This window comes from Lichenostomus cassidix, chromosome 1 (genome assembly GCF_008360975.1).
Source record: "Lichenostomus cassidix isolate B80296 chromosome 1, HeHo_3.0, whole genome shotgun sequence".
Classification (NCBI taxonomy): domain Eukaryota; kingdom Metazoa; phylum Chordata; class Aves; order Passeriformes; family Meliphagidae; genus Lichenostomus; species Lichenostomus cassidix.
This window is the reverse complement of record NC_139479.1, coordinates 74,669,621-74,693,977: the sequence shown is the minus strand read 5'-3', so window position 1 is coordinate 74,693,977 and position 24,357 is coordinate 74,669,621. Positions and strand designations below refer to the sequence as shown.

The following is a 24,357-nucleotide window of genomic DNA, read 5'->3' as shown; positions in this document are numbered from 1 at the left end:
AAATCATGTCTGTTATAGCACACCTTAACCTTTCTTTCATTTACATGTTGATGAGTGTGTTTATTATTCCTTAAAATTCTTTTAACAGGTTATATCGCTTATGAATATTGATCTACTTCGGCAGCAGCAGCGTTGGAAAGAGGGACTTCAGGAGCTCAGAACTGGTTTTGCCAGCCTCGAGTCACAGGCAGGGTTTGATTTCCATCCTGCTAACTGTCAACATTTGACTTTTCAACAGGAATCATTATTTAAGACTCAAACATAGCATTATTGAATTAATTTTAATTAAGGAGTTACTAGCTGGCTTAGGAAAACATCTGTGTCCTACTTAATGCTGGATGTGAGGTAAAATCATAGATCAGGAGGATGGAGATAATTTTTTTTATGTCATAGCAGTAATAGAAGAAGAACTTTTGGTCAATGACAGGTGTTAGATGAAGAAATGGGAAAACCTCAGGTAATATTGATCAGTAATTGATCTGAGCCATTAATGCAAGGTAAAATGAAGAAATTGGTACAGATAATGAGTGATTCCCACACAGAATTGAACAAATGCATAAAATTTAGAATTAAAATGCATTTCTGCCTGAAATAATGAGAAAAACATTTTTTGTTTGTTTGCTTATCAACTGACAACTTTTAGAGTAGTCACATAGAATTATTAAGGTTGGAAAAGACCTGTAATATCATCGAATATGATGATAAAGATTTTGATTAAAAATATCATGCTATCAAAGTAAGCTATTTTGAGGTATCATTCAAGTAATTTTTCCTATAGCCTTCATCAATCAAAGGACTATATTCTTAGATGGATATGTTGTTCTTATCCTTTATAATGCAAACCCAGATTATTTTTGTTGGTATTTGCCAGTCAAATAAATGCAGTATCTTTACAGTATTTTACTTCTAAGTTTGTAGAAGTAAAATTCTAAAGTGTTCATTCTCTCATGATAGTATGAAAAATAAGTGTATTGATTCAGCTTCCGGCTTGTAATTTCTTTTGAAGTTTAGTTTGCAGATTTTTATCTTAAAATCAGTATCTTTTATGAAAATAATCTAGATTTGCTTTAGGGTCTGCATGAAAATTGTTTTGGTATTACACAACATTTTTAGATGGAAAATTATGTTAACTATATTCAGTCACTCTTTTAAAATCATTGAGTAGAATTGAAAGAACTTAACCAAATGTGTATTTTCTCACATTCCAAAAATTCTAAGATGGTATAGTCTTACTGCTGTTGTCACCAAGATTTTAAATATTTCTTTAAAAAACCCTATTTATAATTGTCTTAAGGCTTAATAGAGACAATTTCAGGTTTTCTTAATCTCTAGAATCTTTCTGTTGGAAGAGCTCCTATGGACAGCTTTGAATTGTAGGGCAGACCTTAACTCTGTAACTTCCTGCAGCAACCCTGGACTGCCTCCAAAGCCCTGTCTGAAAATCTCTATTCAATTAAACAACAGAACCTTTTAAGCTGGAAGAAGTCTCTAATTTCTTTTCTGGCTTCTGTTGTCCTTTTGCAAATCCCTGGATGACTTGCAAATAACCATTTAGCTCATTGTCAGAGCATGATGCTAATAATACTGAGGTAACAGGTTTGATCCCCATATGGACAATTCACTTAAGAGCTGGGCTTCGTGATCCTTGTGGGTCCTTTCCAACTCAGAATATTCTGTGATTTACAGAACTTAGTGTATGATAAGGCTTTATGTGTTCTTACAGTGCAGTGTAGCAGATTCTGATGAAAATCTGAATTCTTTGAGGTAAAATCTTATGTTTATTTATTAGTTAACATTGATCTGTAGAAACACAAGAATTTTTATAAATACTATTTAAAAAATAGTTTACATATTCCAAGGAATAGAAGGTGTGATACAGGTTTAAGTCTCTCATTCACCCAGCTCTTTATCTTATTTCCAGCAGAGTCCTGTGCATTTTAGAGTAACATTGAAGAATGTTATGGTAAACCAACGGGTGATGAACATCAGTGAAGTTCTTATACTGATCTGCCATGGAGACTGTTTCATTTGGATTTTTTTTTTAATTCCTGTATTAATTTGAAATAAATGCAATAACTCTAGATCTTTTTAATGTTCAAACTGGGCACATAAGCAAAGAATATATTGATTTAGAGGGGACCCACAAGAACCATCAAGTCCAATTCCTTGCTCCTCACAGGACTACCTAAACCTGAGCAATGTGACTTAAGTATGTTGTCCAGATGGTCCTTCAACTCTGACAGGCTTAGTGCTGTGACCAAGTCTGTTCCAATGGTGTGATCACTGAATTTTACTAAGACCCTGTCTTCAGATTTTGTACTGTGTGCAGTTTCATCTTGTAATTATGGTTTGAAGAATAAAATAAATTAAAAATAAACATTGTTAAATTTTAGGGCTTCAGATCGAGTGACATGAAAGCTTGGAGACAACACTGGAATCATCAACTTTACAAAGCTCTGGAGCATCAGTATCAAATGGGCTTAGAAGCACTCAATGAGAATTTACCTGAGATAATTATTGATCTGACATTCAAGTAAGATTTTTGGTTTTGCCTTATAAGAAAATATTCATGCTCAGATTACATTAAAATATTAGTTTTTCTATTGTTTGTTTCACTTTTTAGGCAAGGCCGGTTGCAATTCAGACCTCCTTTTGAAGAAGTACGAGCTAGATATTATAGAGAAATGAAGAGATTCATCTCTATTCCAAATCAGTTTAGGGGAGTAAGCGAAGCAGAAGATGAGTCTATATTCACTGTTATGACCGAAAGAAATGCAAATGGATTTCTGACTGCTTTCAGTAAAGCAGAGGATTTGTTCAGAAGGCTGACAGATGTTTCTAATCAATTCAAGGTATTTTCAATATTGGACTGACTCATGTTTTTTTTTTTCCCTTAGATTTGTATCATTTTATGCTTTGGACCTTCTAGAAGTAGCTGAGCAATGACATTTGTGAATTACTGTCCTTTTCTACAAGGCATAAAAACAAAAGCTTAGCATGTCCATCCATATTATGTTAACCACTAAATCACATGCCTAACTTGAAGTATATGTATAGTTCCCTTTGGAAGCTCTGTGTGATAGCTGACTTTTCAGTCTTGCTGTTTTGATTATCCTTAAATGTGTAAATATGTCAAACCATATTTTACCTCCTAATTTTTGCACTAAGAGAATCTGTAGGCAATTGAAGGAGCACAAAGGACAAAGAGAATGTAACTTGAAAATACTATTGAAGTGTTTTAATGGTATTGAGAAACAGTTTTTTAATCTGGAAAATATTTCTTTTCCATGGAATAAAAAATAATGTTGGAAAGGAATGGATTGTAATTGGCCAAGTAGATATGGAATCTTTGGTGGAGAAACATCTTTCTAGCAAACAGGACTGGGAAAAAAATTTCAAAGCATTAAAAGTCAGAGGGAAAGAAGCAGAACGTCTTCCAAGGTATCTTGTAACTCTGTTCTTTTGTTTGAATAACATACTCTATCAGATATTTTAAAGGTAATATTAAAATAGAGATTTTATATGAAGATAGAATTTCAAGTGTTTTTAAAATGTTGATTTACTTTTTAAATGTTTAGGTTTTAATTTTTCATTTTTATTTTTCGATGCTTGCTCTCTTTTATTTGTGCTGCCTTCTCTGAAAACTTTTAATTCCTCTGATATAATGAGAAACTTCCTCAAAATTCAGGGCTGATGGTGAAGTATTGCAAAACATAGTGTTTTAACAAATCTTTCAGCTAAGTTCTGTACTTGTGAAATCTATATGGCAGTTCAGAACAGTGTAACTGTGGCAGTAGAACTTGCTGTCTAGTGATACTCTGATTAGTAAAGATTTTCATGAGTTCATGGACAGACTGAGGTGAATAGAAGAGAAATAGCTGATGTGCCTTATAGCCACAATCGGCATGTTGCTAAAAAAATGTATGAGTTGAAAATATTGATGTTGAGGGAGGATACTCAGGAAGATATCAAATAAGGTAGACCTTTTTCTTAATATTCTTCCGACGTCTACTTATGGTCACTGATATATTAGATATGGGTCCTTGAAATAACTCACTATGGCTTTTCTTCTGTTCTTATTACTGTTGAAGGCTGGGTTAGTAAACTGTCATGGAAATTAGAGAATTAAAGACATGAATATACAAATAATGAAGGTATTTTTCTTTCGAGTGTGGTAATAGTCTTTTTGAATTTTATGGTGCTGGTTATATAGAATCAAGCCATTTTTTGAGTATTTGGAGAACCAGAGCTTTGGACATAAGTCCCCATAAAACTGAAAGTCTATATGCATGATTGTAATAAATATTTCAAAAGGTACTATGAGTATTTTTCCCAATAAGTTATGACTTCTATTTGTAGAATTTTAAGGGAAATTTTTAATTAGGTTACAAAGTCAGGGTAAACTATAGATGTTCATAGATCTTAGAGATACTGACATGTAAGTATATTACTGAATATTTGCTGTCTTTTAATCTCTTTTTTTGAAGCACCATCAGGATAGATTGTTTAACTGTTAATTGCAACCCTGTGAAAACTGTAATTGATGATTTCATCCAGAAGTTGTACGATGTTCTAGTTGTTTCTTTGAGAAAATCTATTCAAGGTAAATAACTTCAATGAATAGTATTTTATTTTTGTTTGTTGCTGCTGTACTTGGGCACATTTGTGTTAATGTAAATACTATTTTAAAGAAATATTTTACTTTAAGGCAGAGTGAACTGTAGAAATCACAATGCAGAGAAAGCAATCAGTTACTACTGTGTATTCCTCAACACTTCTTTTTCACTGCAGACCTAACCTAGGGCCCTTTGATGTCCATTGTGTATCTTTCCTGTTCTCTTATTTTGGACACATCTGTTCCAGGTGTAAAAGAATACATATGAACATTATTTTGCTTGTTTCTTGTATCTGATGGAAAAATTTATTGCTTCAGGAAGGAAAATGTGTTTGATGTTTGAGAGCAGAAAATTTACTAGGTGTTACAGAAAGAATCATAAAATGTTGTAATAAAAATGCTATTAGATTTTTCTTTTACAAATTGAAATATTGAATGAGGAGTCTTAAATAATCTGGACTTACTCTATAGAATTGGTTGTCACTCAGATAATTGAAACTGTTAAAACTGTGTTAAAAATGCAAAACATTTCCCTATTTTGGATGGTAGATCTATATCTGGAACAGTAGGATGAAATGGAATAAAGTGTAGATGATGAATAATAGTGCTTTGTGCTTTAAATCTAACAATTGTCACAGGAAACATAGAAGAGGGATCATGCACAAAGTGAATTATTTCCATAGACTGAAAGGTGAATCTTTCCTGGAGCTGAACACCTCCTTTCTCAGTACCAAAAAGATATACTTCGGTTGATAAATTCAACATTGTAGCTTATTCAGGCATTTGTTTGTGAGTCTTTTCAATATGTAAAGCAAGGTGGCTTTAGTTAGTTTCTTTAAAAGAACCAAAACAAAACCAAACAACCTAAAAGCATCTGTTTTTCTCTGTTTACCTAAGAAAAAGACCTATACAACTTTTGAAAGTACAAAAACAAATGGCTTATATATTTATGTTTAATGTTCAGAAGGGACTGTCGTTCAGAAGGGACTGTCATACTTATGGTCTAAATCGTACACTGAATGCAATGAATTACATAAAAAAAGCTATGTGTAAACACAAATGTACAATTTTTTTTTCTGGTAGTAGATAAGATTGGAGTCTGCAATTTTTTAAGCCAATATTTTGCATACTTATGATTAATGTTGTATCATTGTGCATTTGTCTGATTTGGATATTTAAAACTGTAAATATTTTCTCCATGATAACTTTATTTTCCATCTTTATGTAGCTCACCTATGGGATGTTTCTGCATTTCTCAGCGATGCCATGGAAACACTAGTGATTAGGCCCCAGACTGTAGATGAAATAGCAGAAGACAATTTAAAATATTTAAGCCTACAGGAACAAAAAGAAAGGGTAAGATACTATTTTCTTCTATGCAGAACAACAGCTATAAAACTGTAATTATTTTCTAGTATGGAATCTTTAATAATAACTAATAAAGTTCATAGAGAGGTCATATAGGGTCAGGGCAGTAGTCCATTGAGTACAGTAATTTGTACTGCACTGGAGTGGTTTGCCTAGGGGAAAATATAAAGTCAGGATAGCATATTTGATACTTTTTGCTTCTAACCTTCAACCAGAACCTTGCTGAGTTTTATGTGGCTCCTGAGCGTATAGCAACACACAGTGGATTTCTTTTCCACAGCCTTACCTTGTCTTCTCTTGAGAGCAAATACATGTTTGACATCCAAAATATACTCTGGTAAAGGACCCCTCTTTTTCTTTTTTCCCTGCCATCTGTTAACTTCATACCATTTATGTCTTTTACTGGAAGAGATATGGACCAAACAGTTCCTATTATTCCTTTTCATAACACATGACTGTATTCTTCTTCGTTGCGTCTGGTATCAGCCATCTCTGTTCTAGATTGAAGTGTGTTAGTTTATCTAATCTTTTTTCATGCATAAACTGACTCATAACATTTTAGTCATCCTTGTTGCCTTTTGGCAAGTCTTTCTATTTCAACAGGTTTTTCTCAGTTTTTAAGATCTGAATAAACCATGGATTTATATGATGAAATAGTAACATTACCTCCTATTATCTTTTTGATCTCTATGCCTCATAACATTTAATTTGCTTCCTACTCCTTAGATTAAGCTCACACTTTGGTAAAACTAGCTGTCATAACTCCAAGATATCAAGTCTAAGGTGCAGTTTTTATTTTAGGATTCAACTTGTACATGTGAAATTTATTTTTTCACATTTATGTCACTTCACAGTTATCTAATTGAATTTTGCTTGTCACTGGTATCATCAGTCATTACTTCTTCTACATTTATTCTGCAGTTCTTTGCAGGTGAAGTATTTTAATGCTTGGAGTAGCACAGTATCATCAGTAAACTTTATCATGTCACAGGCTGGTCTTCTTTCCAACTCTTTTATGGGCACTTTGAGCAGTCCAGAATAGGTATCTACAGAACTCCATGGGTGACATTTTTTGATTGCAGGAGCTAGCCATTTCCTCCTAACACTGTTTTCTGTCGTTTACCCAATTAATCATCTGTGCAAAGATCTTTGTTCTTATGTCAAGGTTACCAGTTTTCCTTAAATGCCTTGGATAAGGGTTTGCGTTAAAAGCTTTTTGGAAACTCAACTGGAATGTATGATTTAACTTCCCTTCGTCTGTACCCTTACTGATGCCTTTAAAGAGCTCTGGTTCTACAAGATTGTGGAATTCTACAAAACCCATGTTAGCCCTTCACAACTGGATAATATTTGTCCTGTGAAGGATTCAGTTCTAAATGAGTGCATCTGAGGTTAGGTGTTTATGTGCAGGTGTCTGCAGTGCATGCACTATTAATACACGCAACAGAAGTCTGGTCCAGTTGCCCAAAAGTGCACTTTTAGAGTTACTGAGATGCATTTCCAACATCCCCACAAGGCTAGGTGATGAAACAGATGAGTACTGGGAGACCTTTACCTTCCTGCAGTTGCAGCTGGAGGCCACACAAGTGCCATGGGACGTCTTGGATGGCCCAAAATGTGTATTTGTGAAGAACTGAATGAAGTCCCAGTGGTGTAGTCAGCTGCAGCCTGGAGCAATCCTTGTCACCCTGGGATATTCACTTGTGACTGATCCTCTCGAGTTGATTTTTTAGCTCTACTGAGAGCTCAATGCAATTTTTCATGTCTAGGTGTCTACTCTGAGAGATGTCCTGTGTATCAGAGAGCTCCATACAAGTCTCAAGGTAGATAAGACACAGGATGTATAGGAAGCCCCATAACTCCTGGGGCTGTGGATATAAGGCAGATGGGATAGGGCAGAGGATCTCAAACAGCACTGGAAACCTCTGTCATTAAATGACTGAGACCTTCGTTTCAATGGAGTTTTAGATGTGTGCTTAACAAGTCCGTATACTGACATCTAATTTTAGCTTGATCTTTGTCTTGCATGCAGATTATCTGCTTGGCCCTTCACTCAGTAAGGATGGGTATAATTGTTTACACTATGTAGGAACTCTGGGAGAATTATTGGGTAATAAATAGAGTTACTCTGTAGTACTATTGCCTGTTGTTTCTTAATTTTTAAAGGAAAACATACATAGCAGGACATTTTGGTAAACACATAGAACTGTATGTGTTTATCTCAGATGATTCTTCTGACTTACATAGTTTAAAAATATCAGTTTAGTTTTTCTTTTAAATTCTGTTGTCTCCTAATAAGTGGGAAAAAAAGATGGATTTTTTTTCCCTGCATAAATGGGTGACAAAAACTGGTGCTCTTTTAGATATTTTCTGTTTATTTGGAGTGTCTCTGTTTCTTCTATTTTTTTTTTTAATACTGTATTTTTGTGGGTTAACTCTGGTATGCATCTAAGCACCACACACCTGCTGGGCCATTTATGCAATCAAAGAGCCTCCCCCCTCCCACAATGGGACAGGAGAAGAGGAAAGGAAGACTGAAAATGAGACACCTCATGGACAGAGATCAAAATAGTTCAGTAAATGGAGAAAGAGAGAAAGAAGTAAAAGAAAGAGAAATAAAGAGAAGAAACAGAGAAAGAAGGCAGTGTTATATGGGATGGAATGTCTCTGCCTGGCTGTGTCTTGTGTGTTGAGATAAAAGACAGCTTAAGAGGTAAAGCGAAAGCAAAATCAAAGCAAACAAGGCATTTATTCACCACTTCCCATGGGCAGGCAGGTGTTCAGCCATCTCTGGGGGAGCAGGGCTCTATCACACATAGTGGAGACTTGGGGAGACAAAGACCATCACTCTCAGTGCCCCCTTCCTTCTTCTTCCCCCAGCATTCTATGCTGAGCATGATGCCATGTGGTGTGAAATGTCGCTTGGGTCAGCTGGGGTCAGCCATCCTGGCTGTGTCCCGTCCCAACCCTTTGTGCATCCCCCAGCCTCGTCACTGGTGGGGTGAGGAGCAGAAAAAGCCTTGGCTCTGTGTAAGCTCTGCTCAGCAGTGACTAAAACATCCTTGTGCAATCAACGTCATTTTCATGACAAGTCTAAAACACAACCCTATATCAGCTATTAAGAAAAAAATTTCCTGCATCCCAGCCGAAGTCAAGAGACCTATACACAGGTTTATCAAATTCTGGTGCTCTGCTGCTGCTCTCCAATTTGATTGAGTTGATCTCTGCAATATATAAGGTGGCACTTACGTTTAACATTCACTTCTGTATATCTCATGTTAGGATCAAGGTTTAGAATTTCTCTAAATGCCTCAGATGCTATTTTTTTCAAATGTTTTAATGTTATTCTATAAGTATCAAAAAACAGCTTTATATAAGCTTATTGTCTGTGCATAGACAGGGATTTGTATGTATTTGCTTTAGCTAAACAGGATCTGCTGAATTTGTGCATGCACACTTATTTTTGAACTTTCTGATTTTAGGTTTTTCTCCAGTTTCAAGAGGCTGAAGATAAAAACAAACTTCTGAGAACTGTGGCTGGTGCAGGTTTGGACACTATCAGTAACCTAAGAGCTACATGGGATAAATTTGAATTAATGATGGAAAGCCACCAGCTTATGATTGCAGAACAGGTAACAATGAAAGTTTAACATTTTTACCAGAAAATGTTGAAATTATTTTGAATATGTCTAGGGGAATAACTTTTTCTTAGTTTAAGTCCATAAATGTTGTCAGTTCAGTGTTAACACCAGCATTACTGAGTTGAGGGAGAGCTGTCTAAGGAAGAATGCTAAGACTCTTAAGCAATAATTGTTAACTCTGAAGCAGTAATTAGGGGAAATTTCTGTTGAACTGATGCTGAAATGAATGTTATATTGTTATACTTCTGTATCAAAACAACTTTCTCGTGACAGAAATGGCTTAACAAATATAATGGTTAACAGGATAACTGTTCAAAGACAACATTTTTATTACTTTATCTTGTTTTTAGTATTGAAGCTTTTTATTTTCTTTTCAGTTAACTTTGCTAACCTATGCAATTACAGTCCTGTAATTCTAGTCCATAGGCAAATTGCTGAACTTATTTGAAGTTCTACTGAAGATATCAATTTGCCATACAAATATAGCAATTTTTCTATGCCCCGTAAGAGGCAGGTTCTGCAGGTAGAACAGGCTGAATAAACAGGACTCAAGTACTAGCATAATGAAAAAACAGTTGTGCCCCCTTAAAAAAGCCAACAAAACTAGGAGAACAAAGTTGAACAATTTCTTGGGTATTATACAAGAAGTTTTTTTGAGTTTGATTTTTGATCAAGTTGTAATTACCAAGTTTTGAAGTTAATGTTTTGATTTTGATCATAGTTGTAGATACAAACCATTTGAAAGAATGTAATTTTGCCTATTGCTTTGCAGGTAGAAATGATGAAAGGAAATGTGATTTCACATATCAATATATATCTTCAAGACCTTGAAAAATTTAAAGCTCGCTGGGATCAGCTAAAGCCAAATGATGATGTCATTGAAGCAGGTGATCAGGATGTACTCGAGAAAAGTGCTCAGATGATAAAGGAAAAAAAAAAAGAATTTGATGAACTTGAAACTGTGAAAAAAAAACTCATGTATGCATGTTTATTTCCCTGTATATCTTATATAATAATGTATGGATCTTTTGCAGCAATAGTAATTTTTATCACAACAGATAATGGAAGTGATATAACTTGTATTACATGTTTTTCATTAGCTTTTCAGGCTCCTTTTAGTTGATTTTACCTAACATGAATTTCTTAAGCTAAGTTTTTCTAGATGTGTTTTGGATAAATAATTTGAGAAGTCTCTTAAGGTCTTGCAAAAGGAAGTTTGTACACTAAAGGCTTGATTCTGACTTTCAGAATTCTCACTAAGAGAAGGTTTGGCATGTTGGTCCAAAAAGATCCTCAATTCTCTTGTAACTTAAGTGGGTGGGAGCTCACCTCTCCCGCAAATAAGTGTCCATGCTCATTATTACACATCTGGAGAGGATGAAGTTTTCTATTTAACTTCTTGCCTTGGTATGTAAATGATGGTAAATAAACTTAGCATATTCTTTTTACCTAGCAGGAAGAAACAATCAATTCAAAATTATTTTCTTTCCAGCTTTGATTTTGGGGGCACAAATTAATTCACTTTGCTCATAAATAGGAAATCAATGAAAGTTTATGGAAAATAATTGTGAATATGGGGGAAGATAACTGTGTAGGAGAGTTATCCCTCATTTCTTTATTTTTTGAATTCAAGAAGGAAATTATAAGGAAATTGCAGGTGGCAGCAATGTTCTTCAATACAGCCAACGACTTTTCTTAAAAAAGTGCGATGATGGTACCATTTCTTAAACCATAAAATTACAGTGAAATAATGTTATGCATAATGCAATGATCTTTTTATATAGTGAGGAATGCCATCATTTTAAATTGGATGAGCCTGACTTATCATTGTCAGAAGCTGTAAGTCAAGATATTCAGAGTTGTGCAGAAGTCTGGGCGCTGTATGAAGATTTTTATCAAGGTTTTCAGGAAAAAGCCAAAGAAGACTGGATTACTTTTAGGTAATATTTTGTTCCTTTATTTTTAATGGACCTACGTGTGTGGTTGTAGTACTGTGTTGTTAAGATGTTTTTATGTTTGATTTTCATGCAGAAGTAAAACATACCTATTTGAAGAATTTTTGTTTAACTGGCATGACAAACTGAGGAAGAAGGAAGAACATACTGTAATGACAGTAAAGTTGCAAAAAGAAGTGGACAAATATAAAGTAAGATGCTAATTGCCCTGGAATTGTTCCAGGCCAGGTTGGATGGGGCTTTGAGCAACCTGGTTTAGTAGAAGTTGTCACCACCCACAGCAGGGGGGTTGGAACTACGTGATCTCTAAGGTCATTTTCAACCCAAATAATTCTGTGATGTATGAATTTCAAAAAGGCCTGTGAAACAAAAAATGTCATGGTATTACTGGGCAATGTGCTCCATTCTATACTTAATTGTTCATTTCTTTCAATAAAATCAGTTAAAACTGAACAAAATGTCCTCTGATACTCTTTTGAACATTTCACTTACTTTTGAGAACCTTTAGTTCTCTGCAGTAAACGGAATGGTCATTACAGCTTACATAGACACAGATTTACAATGAATTGTCTTCAGAATCATACTCCTAAACTTTAAATTCAGGAACTGGAAATACTGTACCTCAGTTCAAGAATTTAAATTTTCTTTTTGTTTGAATAACATCACTCCACAATCAAGAGATGCAATTTTTCTAAAGAGTAGATGGATTCACATGTGCATTTTTTCTGTAGATGATAATTCCACTCCTGAAGTATGTAAGAGGAGAGCATCTTTCTCCAGACCATTGGCTGGATCTTTTTCGTCTTCTGGGTCTTCCCCGAGGCACTACACTTGAGGGTTTGTTATTTGGAGATCTATTAAAAGTGACAGATGCCATTTTGGAAAAAGCAATGGAACTTAAGGTATGAATATTTTTAAATACTGGATCTGCAGGTTTTTTATGGTTTATTTTATGTCGTATGGCTTATTTTATGTTGTTCCATATGCATATATTTTTCATACTATAGAAGTAGAATTTGCGTTATATTTTTGAATGAAGAGATAAAACTCTGTAGTTTCATAGGGGATCTGTTCTTGCTTTTAAATAGGATTTGAATTGTCGAGCTCAAGGTGAAATCACAATCAGAGAAGCATTACGTGAGCTTGAACTCTGGGCAGTTGGAGCTGTCTTTATGTTAACAGATTATGAAGATAGCCAAGGCAAGACTATCAGGCTTATTAAGGACTGGAAGGACACAGTCAACCAAGTTGGAGATCATCGCTGTCTTCTGCAGTCTCTTAAGGACTCTCCATATTACAAAGGTTTTGAAGATAAAGTGTCCATCTGGGAAAAAAAGCTAGCTGACTTGGATGAGTATCTGCAGAATTTAAACCAAATTCAAAGGAAGTGGGTCTATTTGGAACCGATATTTGGTCGTGGAGCTCTACCCAAAGAACAAGCTCGTTTCAACAGAGTTGATGAAAACTTCAGGTTAGTGTTATGGAATGCAATTTACCTTTTGTAGTGTCTTTGACAGGTAGTCTAGAACATTCTTCATGGTGAAAATATATGGAAAAATTGGAATATGTATGGAGAAGAGGGTCAGAGACAGAAGTTCTGAAGATGCATATGTATGATAGCAACATATATCTGAATAAAGGTGGTACTGTTTTCACTTAATGGGGTACATGTGAAGAGAGGAATCATGTGAAGCATCAAAGATTGTGAGCAAGGCAGGCAAACACAAGATAAGTCTTAGCAGCAGAAGTAAAGGTGATATAATTGTTTTTTTGAGAGTCATGTTGAAGACCATCACTTTGTTCACTAAGGCAGTCCGCATAGACTTTTTGGAGATACAGATGGTTAATTTGTTTCAAACAAGTCAAAAGATAAAAAGGGAGTAGATTGTAGAAATATAGAAGGATAGTTACCATTATCTGTCTTGGCTTGAGTTAAAATGACTTGAAATAAAAGTCAAGAATAGAATTTTCTTCGTTCTGCATGGAGAAATTTTAGCAGGAAACCATTGTTTTCAAATTCCATTGGAGAGATGGTGATGTAAATTCTGAAATGTTTCATCATTAGTACTGAAAACTGAAAGTTATATATCATCTGTTTATATTACTTGCCTATGTCTTAATTTTTATTTACTTGATTTTATATATATGATATTTAAATTAAAGTTATAATGGGTTTATGAATTTTTTTTTCTGTCAAGATCCATTATGTCAGATATCAAGGATGACAAAAGGATAACATCACTGAATGCCCGGGCAGGAATAAAAAATACCTTAACTACCATACTTGACCAGCTTCAGAGATGTCAGAAATCTTTGAATGAGTTTTTGGAGGTACAGTGAACATTAATACAGTTTTTTATAAAGAAAGTTGGTAATTTTGAGTTTAAATCAACAAAATTGACTTTTTTTTGTTTTCAAATAGGAAAAGCGCTCAGCATTTCCAAGATTCTATTTCATTGGAGATGATGACTTACTAGAAATTTTAGGACAGTCCACAAACCCTCTGGTTATCCAGTCTCATCTTAAGAAACTCTTTGCTGGTAATGCATTAATATTCATTTATTGAGTTATAATGCATTTATGAATGCATTATATTCATTAATATTAATATTCACATTTGTGAAATGTACTTCTTTAAAATGAGCTTCTTCAAAGTTAAATAATATGTTGCAGTTCCTTTGTTTCCGTGACACTAAGTAATTAATGTTTGAGAATATATAACTTTATTGATGTTTTCTATTTAATAGGCATTAATAGTGTGAGCTTTGATGAAGAATTTAAATACATAGTTGCTATGAAGTCTGTTGAAGGAGAAACTGTGCCACTTAGAAATAAAGTTCTTCTGTCAAATGATGTGGAGGTAAGAAAATCACATCCTAGTCTAGTTCAAGCATCTTTGGGAAATTAATTTGTAATGTAATTTTGTAATTTTTGAGTTTTTTCATCTCTTTGTCAGGTGTGGCTAAACAGTTTGGCTTCAGAGATGAAGGAGACCCTAAAAAAAATGTTAATTGACTGTGTTGATGCTGCAAAAAAATCACAAGGTTCAATTGATCCATCACTCTTTCCTTCCCAGGTAATAGTTTATCCAGTAGTGCCACTCTGTAGTCTTAGGTTTACCACATAAGTTATTTTTAGTTTCTGAAAGAACTTTACCTTTGAATTTGGAGGAAAATAACCCCAAACAAATCCGTTTTACTCATTTATCATATAGAGAAGTTCTTAAAAATATATGCTCTTACAAATTCCTTTGAAAACATTTGAAATATTCAAGTCTTTTACATGGCAATCTGACATATCATTTAATGGAACAGACTTGCTGTGTTAGATTACATCACAAGTTTTGGCAAAATTTGCCAGGTTTTAAGATAGTTTTATTTGTTCTTTGGGGCATAGCAAATGTAGAGCTTTGTCTAAAAATTATACAATAAAATATTTAAAGTATCAGACATAATAAGTAATTGCAAAGTATTGGAAAAACTGGTTAGTTTTTATATTTGTTCTGTATTTATAAAATATATTTTGAACTTTCTCTTCCAAAGATTCTTTGCTTGGCAGAACAAATTCTGTTCACTGAAGATGTTGAAAGTGCTATCAAAAACCACAATCTGCAGCAATTAGAGTTAGAACTCATGGCTAAACTGGACCATTATACTAGCATCGGTAGTAGCATAGAAGATACGGGGAATACAGGTATGAAAATGATAATTAATATATAATTCTTTATTATGACTGCAGCTGTATAGTATTTTACATTCTGTTTATTTAAACAAGAAATTTTATAAATCTGTCTCAATTTGACTTCATATAGCTAATTTACATAAAATCACTCACCTATTACAGCCAAGATTAGAGTCTTTAATATTTCAGAGTCAACAAAAGGTTTTATATATATTAGAAATTATCTTGGAGAGTTTATGTATTTGGAGATCTCTTTTCTTAATTTTTAAATAAATTTCTATATTTTAGTTTATGTGTCTACTGATAATTTTTCTTCACGTACTGAACTGTGCTCTAGTGCTGTGTTTCACAGGAAGTGGTCAAACAGCAGTTGAGGCACATTATGTCAAGCCAGTATATTATGTACAACTGTGCAGGTGATTCTCTTTTTCTGTGTTAAACGTACACATCTGCCTCTGAAATAATAATTCTTGAGTACCTCTGAGGCAAAACAAACTAGTTGTTCTAAAGACATGATTTTTCTGAACCTTACGTAGTCTGAATGGGTTAGAATAATTATGCCTCTGAGTACTTTTTCCTCTCTTTTGACCAGAGGCAGGGTTTTGAGTGACTACCTCAGATGTAAAATTCTATACTGTAGGTTAGGTGAGATGGCTTTAACCTTAGGTATATGCAGACTCAATTTGACATGTAGTTGATAATCTTCCACCACATTTGTATAGCTGCTTACTGCTTTAAATTCTAGTTTACAATTTGTGAACTGTAAACATCCGACACATTAATTAGAAATAGGATTTGTGTCACCTAACTCCACCTACCTCCAGAAGTCTGTGTGTGGCTCTTTATCTGAGCTGCCTTTCTGCGCTCTTTCTATAGCTATTTGAGAAATTTCATCAGTTACAGAGGAGTCTTCATTTAATCTATTGTATAATACATTGTTAGCTTTTTAGTTTGATAATAAGTGTGATTATGAAGTGAGTTGCCTGATTATTCCCGCTTACTTTGCTTTAATTCCCATCATGGAATGGTATAGAAGCACACAAACTGGATTTCTTTCAAATGAAACTAAATTAAACAATATGCTGTAAGACTACACTTAATGCACCCAATCTGTTAATGGACATTCATTCCACATCACCGTAATTATTCTGAGTAAAATCTCCAGAGCGTGTGTTATTGTGGTTTTTAGATCCTCAGCAGATCACACAGCAGGTTGGGCCACACTGATTGCTGAAGTGGATATGGCTATTAACACTCTTGGCATAAATTGCTTTGCAGAAAAGCCTCTCCTTCTCCTTTTTCCTCTCCCTCTTCCTCTTTCTCTCTCCCTCCCCGCCCTTCCCCTATCTAGAGGCAGACAAAATCACTTCAAAATGACTGAAGTTACACGATGAATTACATTGCCTGTCAGAATATAATTTTATGCTGCTTGCTTTAGAAAATAAAAATTGTTATATAATTCAAACAAGGTCAAAATAAAATCTGTTGGTATTAGAAAGCAGCACAATGAACTTGCGGATGGGTAATGTGTCTTCTTTACTACACTGTTGTGATTTTTTTTCTTTTTGTATAATGATTTGCAGGATCTGGAATCCTTGAGCTCAAGCTTAAAGCTCTGATTCTTGACATCATTCATAACATTGATGTGGTAAAGCAGCTGAATCAAGCTCAGGTTCACAATGTTGAAGACTGGGCTTGGATGAAGCAGCTGAGATTTTATATGGACAACCGAAAATGTTATGTTCGGATGGTAGATGCTGAACTCCAATACACTTATGAATATCAGGTGTGGTATTTTTAATTTTTTACCTGGTGGCTTTTATATATGAGTCAAACAATCATTTCGGACATGCTGCTGATTGTCTTCCAGCTTTTGCTATTTTTCTAAACTTTGGCACGTACTTAGCATGCTACTTCATAGAAGATATTAAAAGATAGGGTAATAATTTTTATTCCTGATGCTGATGGGATAAATGTAAGTTGTATCAAAGTAGATGCATTGTCATTTAAGTATTTTCTCATATGCTTGCTTTTATATATCGGAGTGCAGTTTCATCTGTAGTTATGAAAAAATTTGAACAATACTTTGTCATTTGGTATAAAATCAGGAGAACTTTGTAAACACATTCATGTACTTAATGAGACAGAAATTTTGGCTGTTGCTTTATATTTTAAAATTAATCACTTTTGAGAAAATTAATGAAATTACATTGCCAGTATTTTCTGTCTACCAATCAAAATAATTTGTTTTGTTTTGCAGGGTATTTCCCCAAAACTTGTTTATACACCTTTGACAGATAAGTGTTACCTAACTCTTACTCAGGCCATGAAGATGGGCCTTGGAGGAAATCCCTATGGTCCAGCTGGAACTGGGAAGACAGAATCAGTAAAGGCCTTGGGTGGACTTCTTGGAAGACAAGTATTAGTTTTTAATTGTGATGAGGTGAATATGGTTTTGTTTTATTTAGGAAATGGTATCTATGTCCATATTTCATAAAGCAATATTATATTCCAGAAATAACATTAACATTATAATATTAAGCATTATTGTATCAATTATATTTAATATTAGCAGTATTAATAATATGGAAATCATTCTGGAAATTTGTCTGTTGACATTAGAAATTTGTGGCTGTTTCCAATGACATATTTTTTAATGGATGGGAAGACAGTAATTTATATTTTCTTGTTATTTGAATTTTGACAATATTCTTTTTAATTTCAAGGGCATTGATGTGAAGTCAATGGGGCGCATATTTGTGGGCTTAGTGAAGTGTGGTGCCTGGGGCTGTTTTGATGAATTCAATAGACTTGAGGAAGCTGTATTGTCTGCAGTATCCATGCAGGTTCAGACAATTCAACATGCATTGAAGAAACACAGTCCTGTATGTGAGATGCTTGGCAAAAAGGTACAGCAAAACTTAATTACTTTGTTCACATAGGCCAAACTTAAAAACTGACTACTGTAACTAAACATAGTCCACCCAGCATTTCTCATTACTGTTTCATTTGACAATATGTCATTATAATGTACTTCTAATGCTAGGTTGAAATGGATCCTAATTCTGGAATTTTTATCACTCTGAATCCTGCTGGAAAAGGTTATGGAGGAAGACAAAAACTGCCTGATAACCTCAAACAGCTTTTCAGGCCAGTTGCTATGACTCATCCAGACAATGAACTCATTGCAGAAGTTATTTTGCATTCAGAAGGCTTTAAGGATGCGAAAATACTGGGTAGAAAATTAGTGGCTATTTTCAATCTAGCAAGGTAAGCTTTCACCACTCCACCTCCCCACTCTTTAGTAAAGTTACCTTTTTAATTCTTTTCCCTTGTAGCTCTTAAATCTTTAAATGCTCTTAAATGGTTTACCATGCAAATCTCTGTACAGATGCTTTAAACTTGTAAAGTAAAAATATTGCAATATATTGGCAGGTTGAGGTTTGGAAATATCTTGAATGCAGTTATAATCTCAATGGAGCAAATTGCTTCTCCCCTAGAATGTCACTAAATATAAATGTGAGAATATGAATGCTCACAAGAATGGTGTTGTATCTAGCGTCTTGAAATTGTTGAAGTGGAAATGACTATTTGGTTATAAGTGTGTGCATTAGAGAGTACAAAGATCAGAGGTTACAGTGAATGCTGTTATGGTCAATAATAAATACACGTTGAATATAACCCCTCTGAAAATTCCAGTGTCATTGCTGTATTTCTGAAATGCTTTTCAGAAGACACTACAAATACTCACCAGTTTCTCTTTTGACCAAACCCATATTATAAGTGTGTTCATTCACCAATCCAAAATTTCAGGTGCTCTCACCTAGAGCTTATTACAGTGTTGTTGTTTTTAAATTCAGGGAGCTTCTGACACCACAGCAGCACTATGATTGGGGTTTACGAGCACTCAAGACTGTTTTGAGAGGCTGTGGCAGTCTTCTTCATCAGCTGAAGAAAAGCAATGCAAAGCAAGAAGGTAAGATTGACCATATCAAACTTTTGACACTTCAGGATCTTGTACAAATATAATTCACTGCAGCTTTTTTGTTCACTGGAGTTTTAAAAAGCCATGGCTGGGATCTGTAGGCAATTTAGAAAAGAAGAAAGTATCTGTGAAAGCCCACCTTCACTAGATCACAAAAGACTTGTCAAATTCTAGACTGAGCTTTTATAAGATGATAAGAACACAGATTGCAAAACTTCATTTGGGAATCATTGTAAATGCTTCTCAAAGACTTGTTTTCACCTGTTTCAGGACAGGAAAGTTGATCCACTGATGCTGTCATTATTCGTTAGTTATCAAACCATTTTGATTCTATTTGATTTTTGCAAAAATTGTCTCATGGCATTACATTCAGATTGGTAGACAGAGACAAAAATATAAGGATAGGTAGAAATTATTGAAATGTATTAGACTAGACTGAATCATGGTACTTTTAAAATACTTTTTAAAATTGTTGAGGTGTTAAATGAGAGGGAATTCACGTCTTTAGGAAACAACCATTGCTTCTTGTTTGTTTAAACAGCATATATCTGAAAGTTTACAAATCTTGGCATAACAAATGCTTTGCATCTGGCCAGCATCATAACCACCTCCTATCTGTATAGAATGCATTGTGGGCATATATCATACTTACAGTAAGTATACCTAACTGTGCCTAGCTTCCACGTAGAATAGTACATGAACTGGAAGGTAATCTGTGCTCCAATTCTACTTTCAACATCTGAGCAGTGTCACCTCAGGTTCTGATATATTCAAAGGAGGAAAACACCGACAACAGCTTAAACTGATCTGTTTGCTTTGTTTTTATTTCCAGTTAATGAAAGTCACATAGTGGTTCAAGCTTTGCGGCTGAACACCACATCAAAGCTTACATTTGCAGACTGCACACGTTTTGATGAGCTGGTTAAAGATGTATTTCCTGGCACTGATTTTAAAGATGTGGAATATGCTGAGTTAACTGCAGCTTTACAACAAGTCTTTGAAGAAGCAAACTTGGAAATTATAAGCACACAGGTAAACATCAACTACAGCAACAAAACAGTGTTATTCTGAATTAGAACTGATTTGTATTATATTCATCTGACACATTTCTGGTTTTTTATTTTGAAAAATCTTTTCTAAAAATTGAGAATAACTGGTAGTTAGGATCTAATTACATGTGTTCAAAAAATTAGATCTGTGTTTGAAGCATGGCAGATTAGCTATGTAATTGAAAGAAAAATAGTGCAAGGAAAATTAAGATGTGAACATGTGACACATGGTTTCATTGAAGCCAGGTACAAATGCCAATGAATATTTTGGATTGGACAGTGAAAGAATGAAATATGTGAATATTTGGTTGTCTCAAACAGTTCTCTGTCTTGTTTTTATTTATTTGCTTCGGAACTGGATGAAGTTTTGTGACTGAAAATTTGTTAAATTGTCAGTAAAAATATGCCAAAAGACAGCTATTATTTTTATATTGGTAATTTAGTGCAATGCGTCTAACATGTAAAATAAATTTCTTCATAAAGTTTAGTAGCATAATTTAAATTATTTCTGCAAAAATGTATTGTTTAAAAAACCAAAATTATAGAAAGTGTCTGCATGCAAAGTAAATCACAGAAGTACTATAAAAGAACATGTTTCATTTAGCTTTACAAAATCATGTAGCCATTATCTCTTCCATTGTCCAGATCAAGAAGGCTTTGGAGTTATACGAACAACTGCGTCAAAGAATAGGCGTAGTTATTGTAGGTCCAAGTGGTGGAGGTAAATCAACGCTCTGGCGGATGTTGAAGACAGCCCTTGGTAAAACTGGCAAGGTAGTGAAGCAGTACACGATGAATCCCAAAGCTATGCCTCGGCATCAGCTACTGGGCCGTATTGACATGGACACCAGGGAATGGTCTGACGGAGTGCTCACAACCAGTGCTCGGCAAGTGGTGCGAGAGCCCCGAGGTATGGCTGTCAGGGACTTACAGGTCATGACACTGAAATTACTGAAATTGTTCCTTTTCAGGTACATCTTCATATTGTGTTACCGCTTGTGGATAGCATAAGGCAAGAAAAACTTCTGGTAACAATTGCAGTCAAGAGCCTTTGTACATACTTTACAAATTTTGTGATAAGAAAGCAAAAATAGGCAGCAGAAGGTAAAGCATGTAAGCATGTAAAGAGTGTCTTCATAGAACTTTAAGTCATAATGAAGAAAGAATAATAAATGGGGTTAAGATAGCATGGAGCGATATTTTTAAACTGTTTTTGTTGGGTTTGATATTTTATTTTTGTGTCTGGAAATAGATATTACTTCATGGATAATTTGTGATGGTGATATTGATCCTGAATGGATTGAATCTTTGAATTCTGTTTTGGATGACAACAAATTGTTGACTATGCCCAGTGGAGAAAGAATTCAGTTTGGTTCAAATGTCAACTTTATATTTGAAACTCATGACCTTAGCTGTGCCTCTCCTGCTACGATATCTCGAATGGGAATGATCTTTCTGAGGTAAGTCACGGAGTATTAAACACTTTTAAAGTAAGCAAATGTACTTTTCTTGAAAGCTGTTCTCAAGTGGAGGGAGCAGTTGGTTAGTTGCTTACACTTAGGATGCCAGTCACTGGGGAAGTTTCTTTAGGTTGCATATCCCTTCTGTACTGTTTATTATAATGTTTTGACTTAAATACCTCAGATTTTTTCAGAAAGACATGCTGAATTCTTTTTTGGAGAGCCTGAATATTGGTCAGATATTGTTAAAGTATTTTACCAGGTTTTTTTTTGCAATTTTGTTGTTCTTTTGAAACAATCTATTTAAAGATGTGGATGCCTTGTATTTATCTGAATCTTATTTTGCTTTGACTTAGTGATGAAGATACAGATCTTAATGCTCTAACAAAGTCTTGGCTAAGAAGTCAGCCCGAAGAATGCAGACACAACCTTGAAAATTGGATTGGGGACTATTTTGAAAAGGCTTTAAACTGGGTTGTAAAGAAGGTTAGTAAATGAATACTTAATCAAATTTCAGCTTCTGTTAAGTGTGACCCATTTTTGTAGTTTAGCACTGAATAGATGATTCAGATTAATTTTTGAATTGTAAGTAAAAAAAGAAACAAACCTCAGTGCTTTTTTGATAGAAGGACAGAATTTGATAGAATGATTGATAGAATATCCTGGGTTGGAAGAGACCCACAGGGATCACTGAAGTCCAGTTCCTGGCACTGCACAGGACCACCCCAAGAATCAGTCCATGCACCTGAGAGCGTTGTCCAAACCCTTCTTGTATTCTGGCAGGCTTGGTGCTGTGACCACATTAATGGTCCTTTATTTCCTTAATATGATTAATTCTAGGGCTATTCTAATAAGTTGCCAACAACTGATTGCTGTACTTAAACATTTGAAACATTTAATATGATTTTAACTGACAAAGACAGATACTAAATTTCACAGAAATAACACGCATTTCGTTGTTCCACAGCAGACATTTTTCTATATATTTTCAAAGATCTAAAAATCTTGAATATTTAAACTAAAAGAAAAAGTGGAGAAATAATTTTGCCTATTGCCTATCACAAAAAAAGATGGCTAGAATTTGACAAGTTGTACAGTGTACAGTGAAGGTTGTAATAGGTTGAGGAGAAATGTAATGTTATGAGCGTGCTAGAGGCATATCTGGAAAAGTATTTTGACTGTTCAGAATGCTGAATTTTAACAGCTCTCACAAATCTGTCCTGGATTTAAGTATATAACTTTAGCTCTTTGGGATTCTACTCAAAACCTTAACTGAAAAATGTTTTAATGGGTGAAAAATAATATGTAATTACAATATTATAAAAAGAATAGTCTGAAACTTTGTATATTATCTGGATCCTGGGACTCTGGGATGTATGTCATGGTAATTGTTCTGTATATGCTAGATTTTCTGAAGGATTCTAGATGCTTAACAGACTCCCCTTTTGAAGGAGTTGGATTTGCATTGATCAAGTAGCTTACATACACAAAATATTTTTTAGGAGATTTCCCCACTGCTGTGACCAGTGTGCTAGTGTTTAAGAGACCTGCATTATCTCCCCTTGGGGAACATATATGGTCCTGTTGTGTTCTTCTAATTATTTTTCCTCCTAGTTCTTTCACCCATAGCATTTTTCAGACTTTTAAAGTATCAAAGGTAAAAGCATGACATGGTTCCTGAGGCTGCAAAATTTGCCTTTGGTGCTAAAGAGCAAAATCCATAAAGAATCTGTTCAAAAGGAAGATTTCCAGTATACAGTTATGTTTATTCCTTATAGATTCTCAAAATCTGTGAGGAAAGTTCTGATTGCTTATCCTAGGTTACATGAACTCATAATCTGGAATTAAAACCTCCAAATAAATGCTTAGAAATAATTTAATGCCAAGTGCATTTTCTAGAACAATAGCAGTGCTGAGATCTTTTGCCATTTGTGGAAATGTCAAAAAGCAATGAGTACTGATAGTGTGATAGGAGCACATCACATTTATAATGAGGAATATATTTAAATCTACTACAATTTTCAATTTACAGAATGACTTTGTGGTAGAAACAAGTTTAGTGGGAACTGTGATGAATGGACTGTCTCATCTTCATGGGAGTACTGCTCGTGGACAGTTTATTATTAACTTGTTACGTGGTCTTGGTGGCAATCTCAACATGAAGTCACGACAAGAATTTGCAAAAGAGGTAATCTCTGTGCTCTAAGTTGATTTTAATTTGCGTTATCTGTAGGGAAATAGCTGAGAAGTAAAGGAATCTTTTATGTGTCACTGATACATTGCATCCATCCCAGATAGCTGTTCTTTGGTTCTGCACCAAGAGATACTGAAATGCCTTTGTCCATACTGCTTAGTGCAAGGACCCACTGTAGCAGACTGTGTGTGTCTATATGAATTGTATGTGTAATTCAGATTTGTTTTTCTGGGTTTTTTTTTCTGTTCAGAATACTTGAAACAATAGTATGAGGACTTTACACTTCACCAGGGAGGTATTCTTAGGGCATTACATTGAGGTTATGTATTGTATGCTCTAGTGTGTGGTTCTGTCTTTGTGTAGATCTTGAGAGCACAAGGGACAGGCAAAAGTGTTGGAAAACTATTTG

The 24,357-nt window shown here is 34.6% G+C and overlaps 1 protein-coding gene across 3 annotated transcripts in view; it reads left to right on the top strand.

The window, feature by feature from the left end:
- DYNC2H1 (dynein cytoplasmic 2 heavy chain 1) overlaps window positions 1-24,357 on the top strand; it is a 151,654-nt gene that overhangs the window by 11,475 nt on the left and 115,822 nt on the right. For all 3 annotated transcript variants that reach the window (XM_085064244.1, XM_085064253.1, XM_085064238.1), the window contains exons 15-41: window positions 89-187; window positions 2,394-2,533; window positions 2,624-2,852; window positions 3,314-3,441; window positions 4,488-4,603; window positions 5,844-5,971; window positions 9,466-9,615; window positions 10,397-10,602; window positions 11,409-11,564; window positions 11,656-11,770; window positions 12,311-12,481; window positions 12,668-13,050; window positions 13,778-13,910; window positions 14,002-14,119; window positions 14,327-14,439; window positions 14,536-14,655; window positions 15,122-15,272; window positions 16,844-17,046; window positions 17,521-17,703; window positions 17,987-18,169; window positions 18,307-18,530; window positions 19,121-19,236; window positions 20,078-20,277; window positions 20,940-21,204; window positions 21,547-21,754; window positions 22,111-22,240; window positions 23,787-23,942. In XM_085064244.1, coding sequence (XP_084920370.1) covers window positions 89-187; window positions 2,394-2,533; window positions 2,624-2,852; window positions 3,314-3,441; window positions 4,488-4,603; window positions 5,844-5,971; window positions 9,466-9,615; window positions 10,397-10,602; window positions 11,409-11,564; window positions 11,656-11,770; window positions 12,311-12,481; window positions 12,668-13,050; window positions 13,778-13,910; window positions 14,002-14,119; window positions 14,327-14,439; window positions 14,536-14,655; window positions 15,122-15,272; window positions 16,844-17,046; window positions 17,521-17,703; window positions 17,987-18,169; window positions 18,307-18,530; window positions 19,121-19,236; window positions 20,078-20,277; window positions 20,940-21,204; window positions 21,547-21,754; window positions 22,111-22,240; window positions 23,787-23,942 — 4,524 coding nt within the window. The remainder of the gene's footprint in view (window positions 1-88; window positions 188-2,393; window positions 2,534-2,623; window positions 2,853-3,313; window positions 3,442-4,487; window positions 4,604-5,843; window positions 5,972-9,465; window positions 9,616-10,396; window positions 10,603-11,408; window positions 11,565-11,655; window positions 11,771-12,310; window positions 12,482-12,667; window positions 13,051-13,777; window positions 13,911-14,001; window positions 14,120-14,326; window positions 14,440-14,535; window positions 14,656-15,121; window positions 15,273-16,843; window positions 17,047-17,520; window positions 17,704-17,986; window positions 18,170-18,306; window positions 18,531-19,120; window positions 19,237-20,077; window positions 20,278-20,939; window positions 21,205-21,546; window positions 21,755-22,110; window positions 22,241-23,786; window positions 23,943-24,357) is intronic.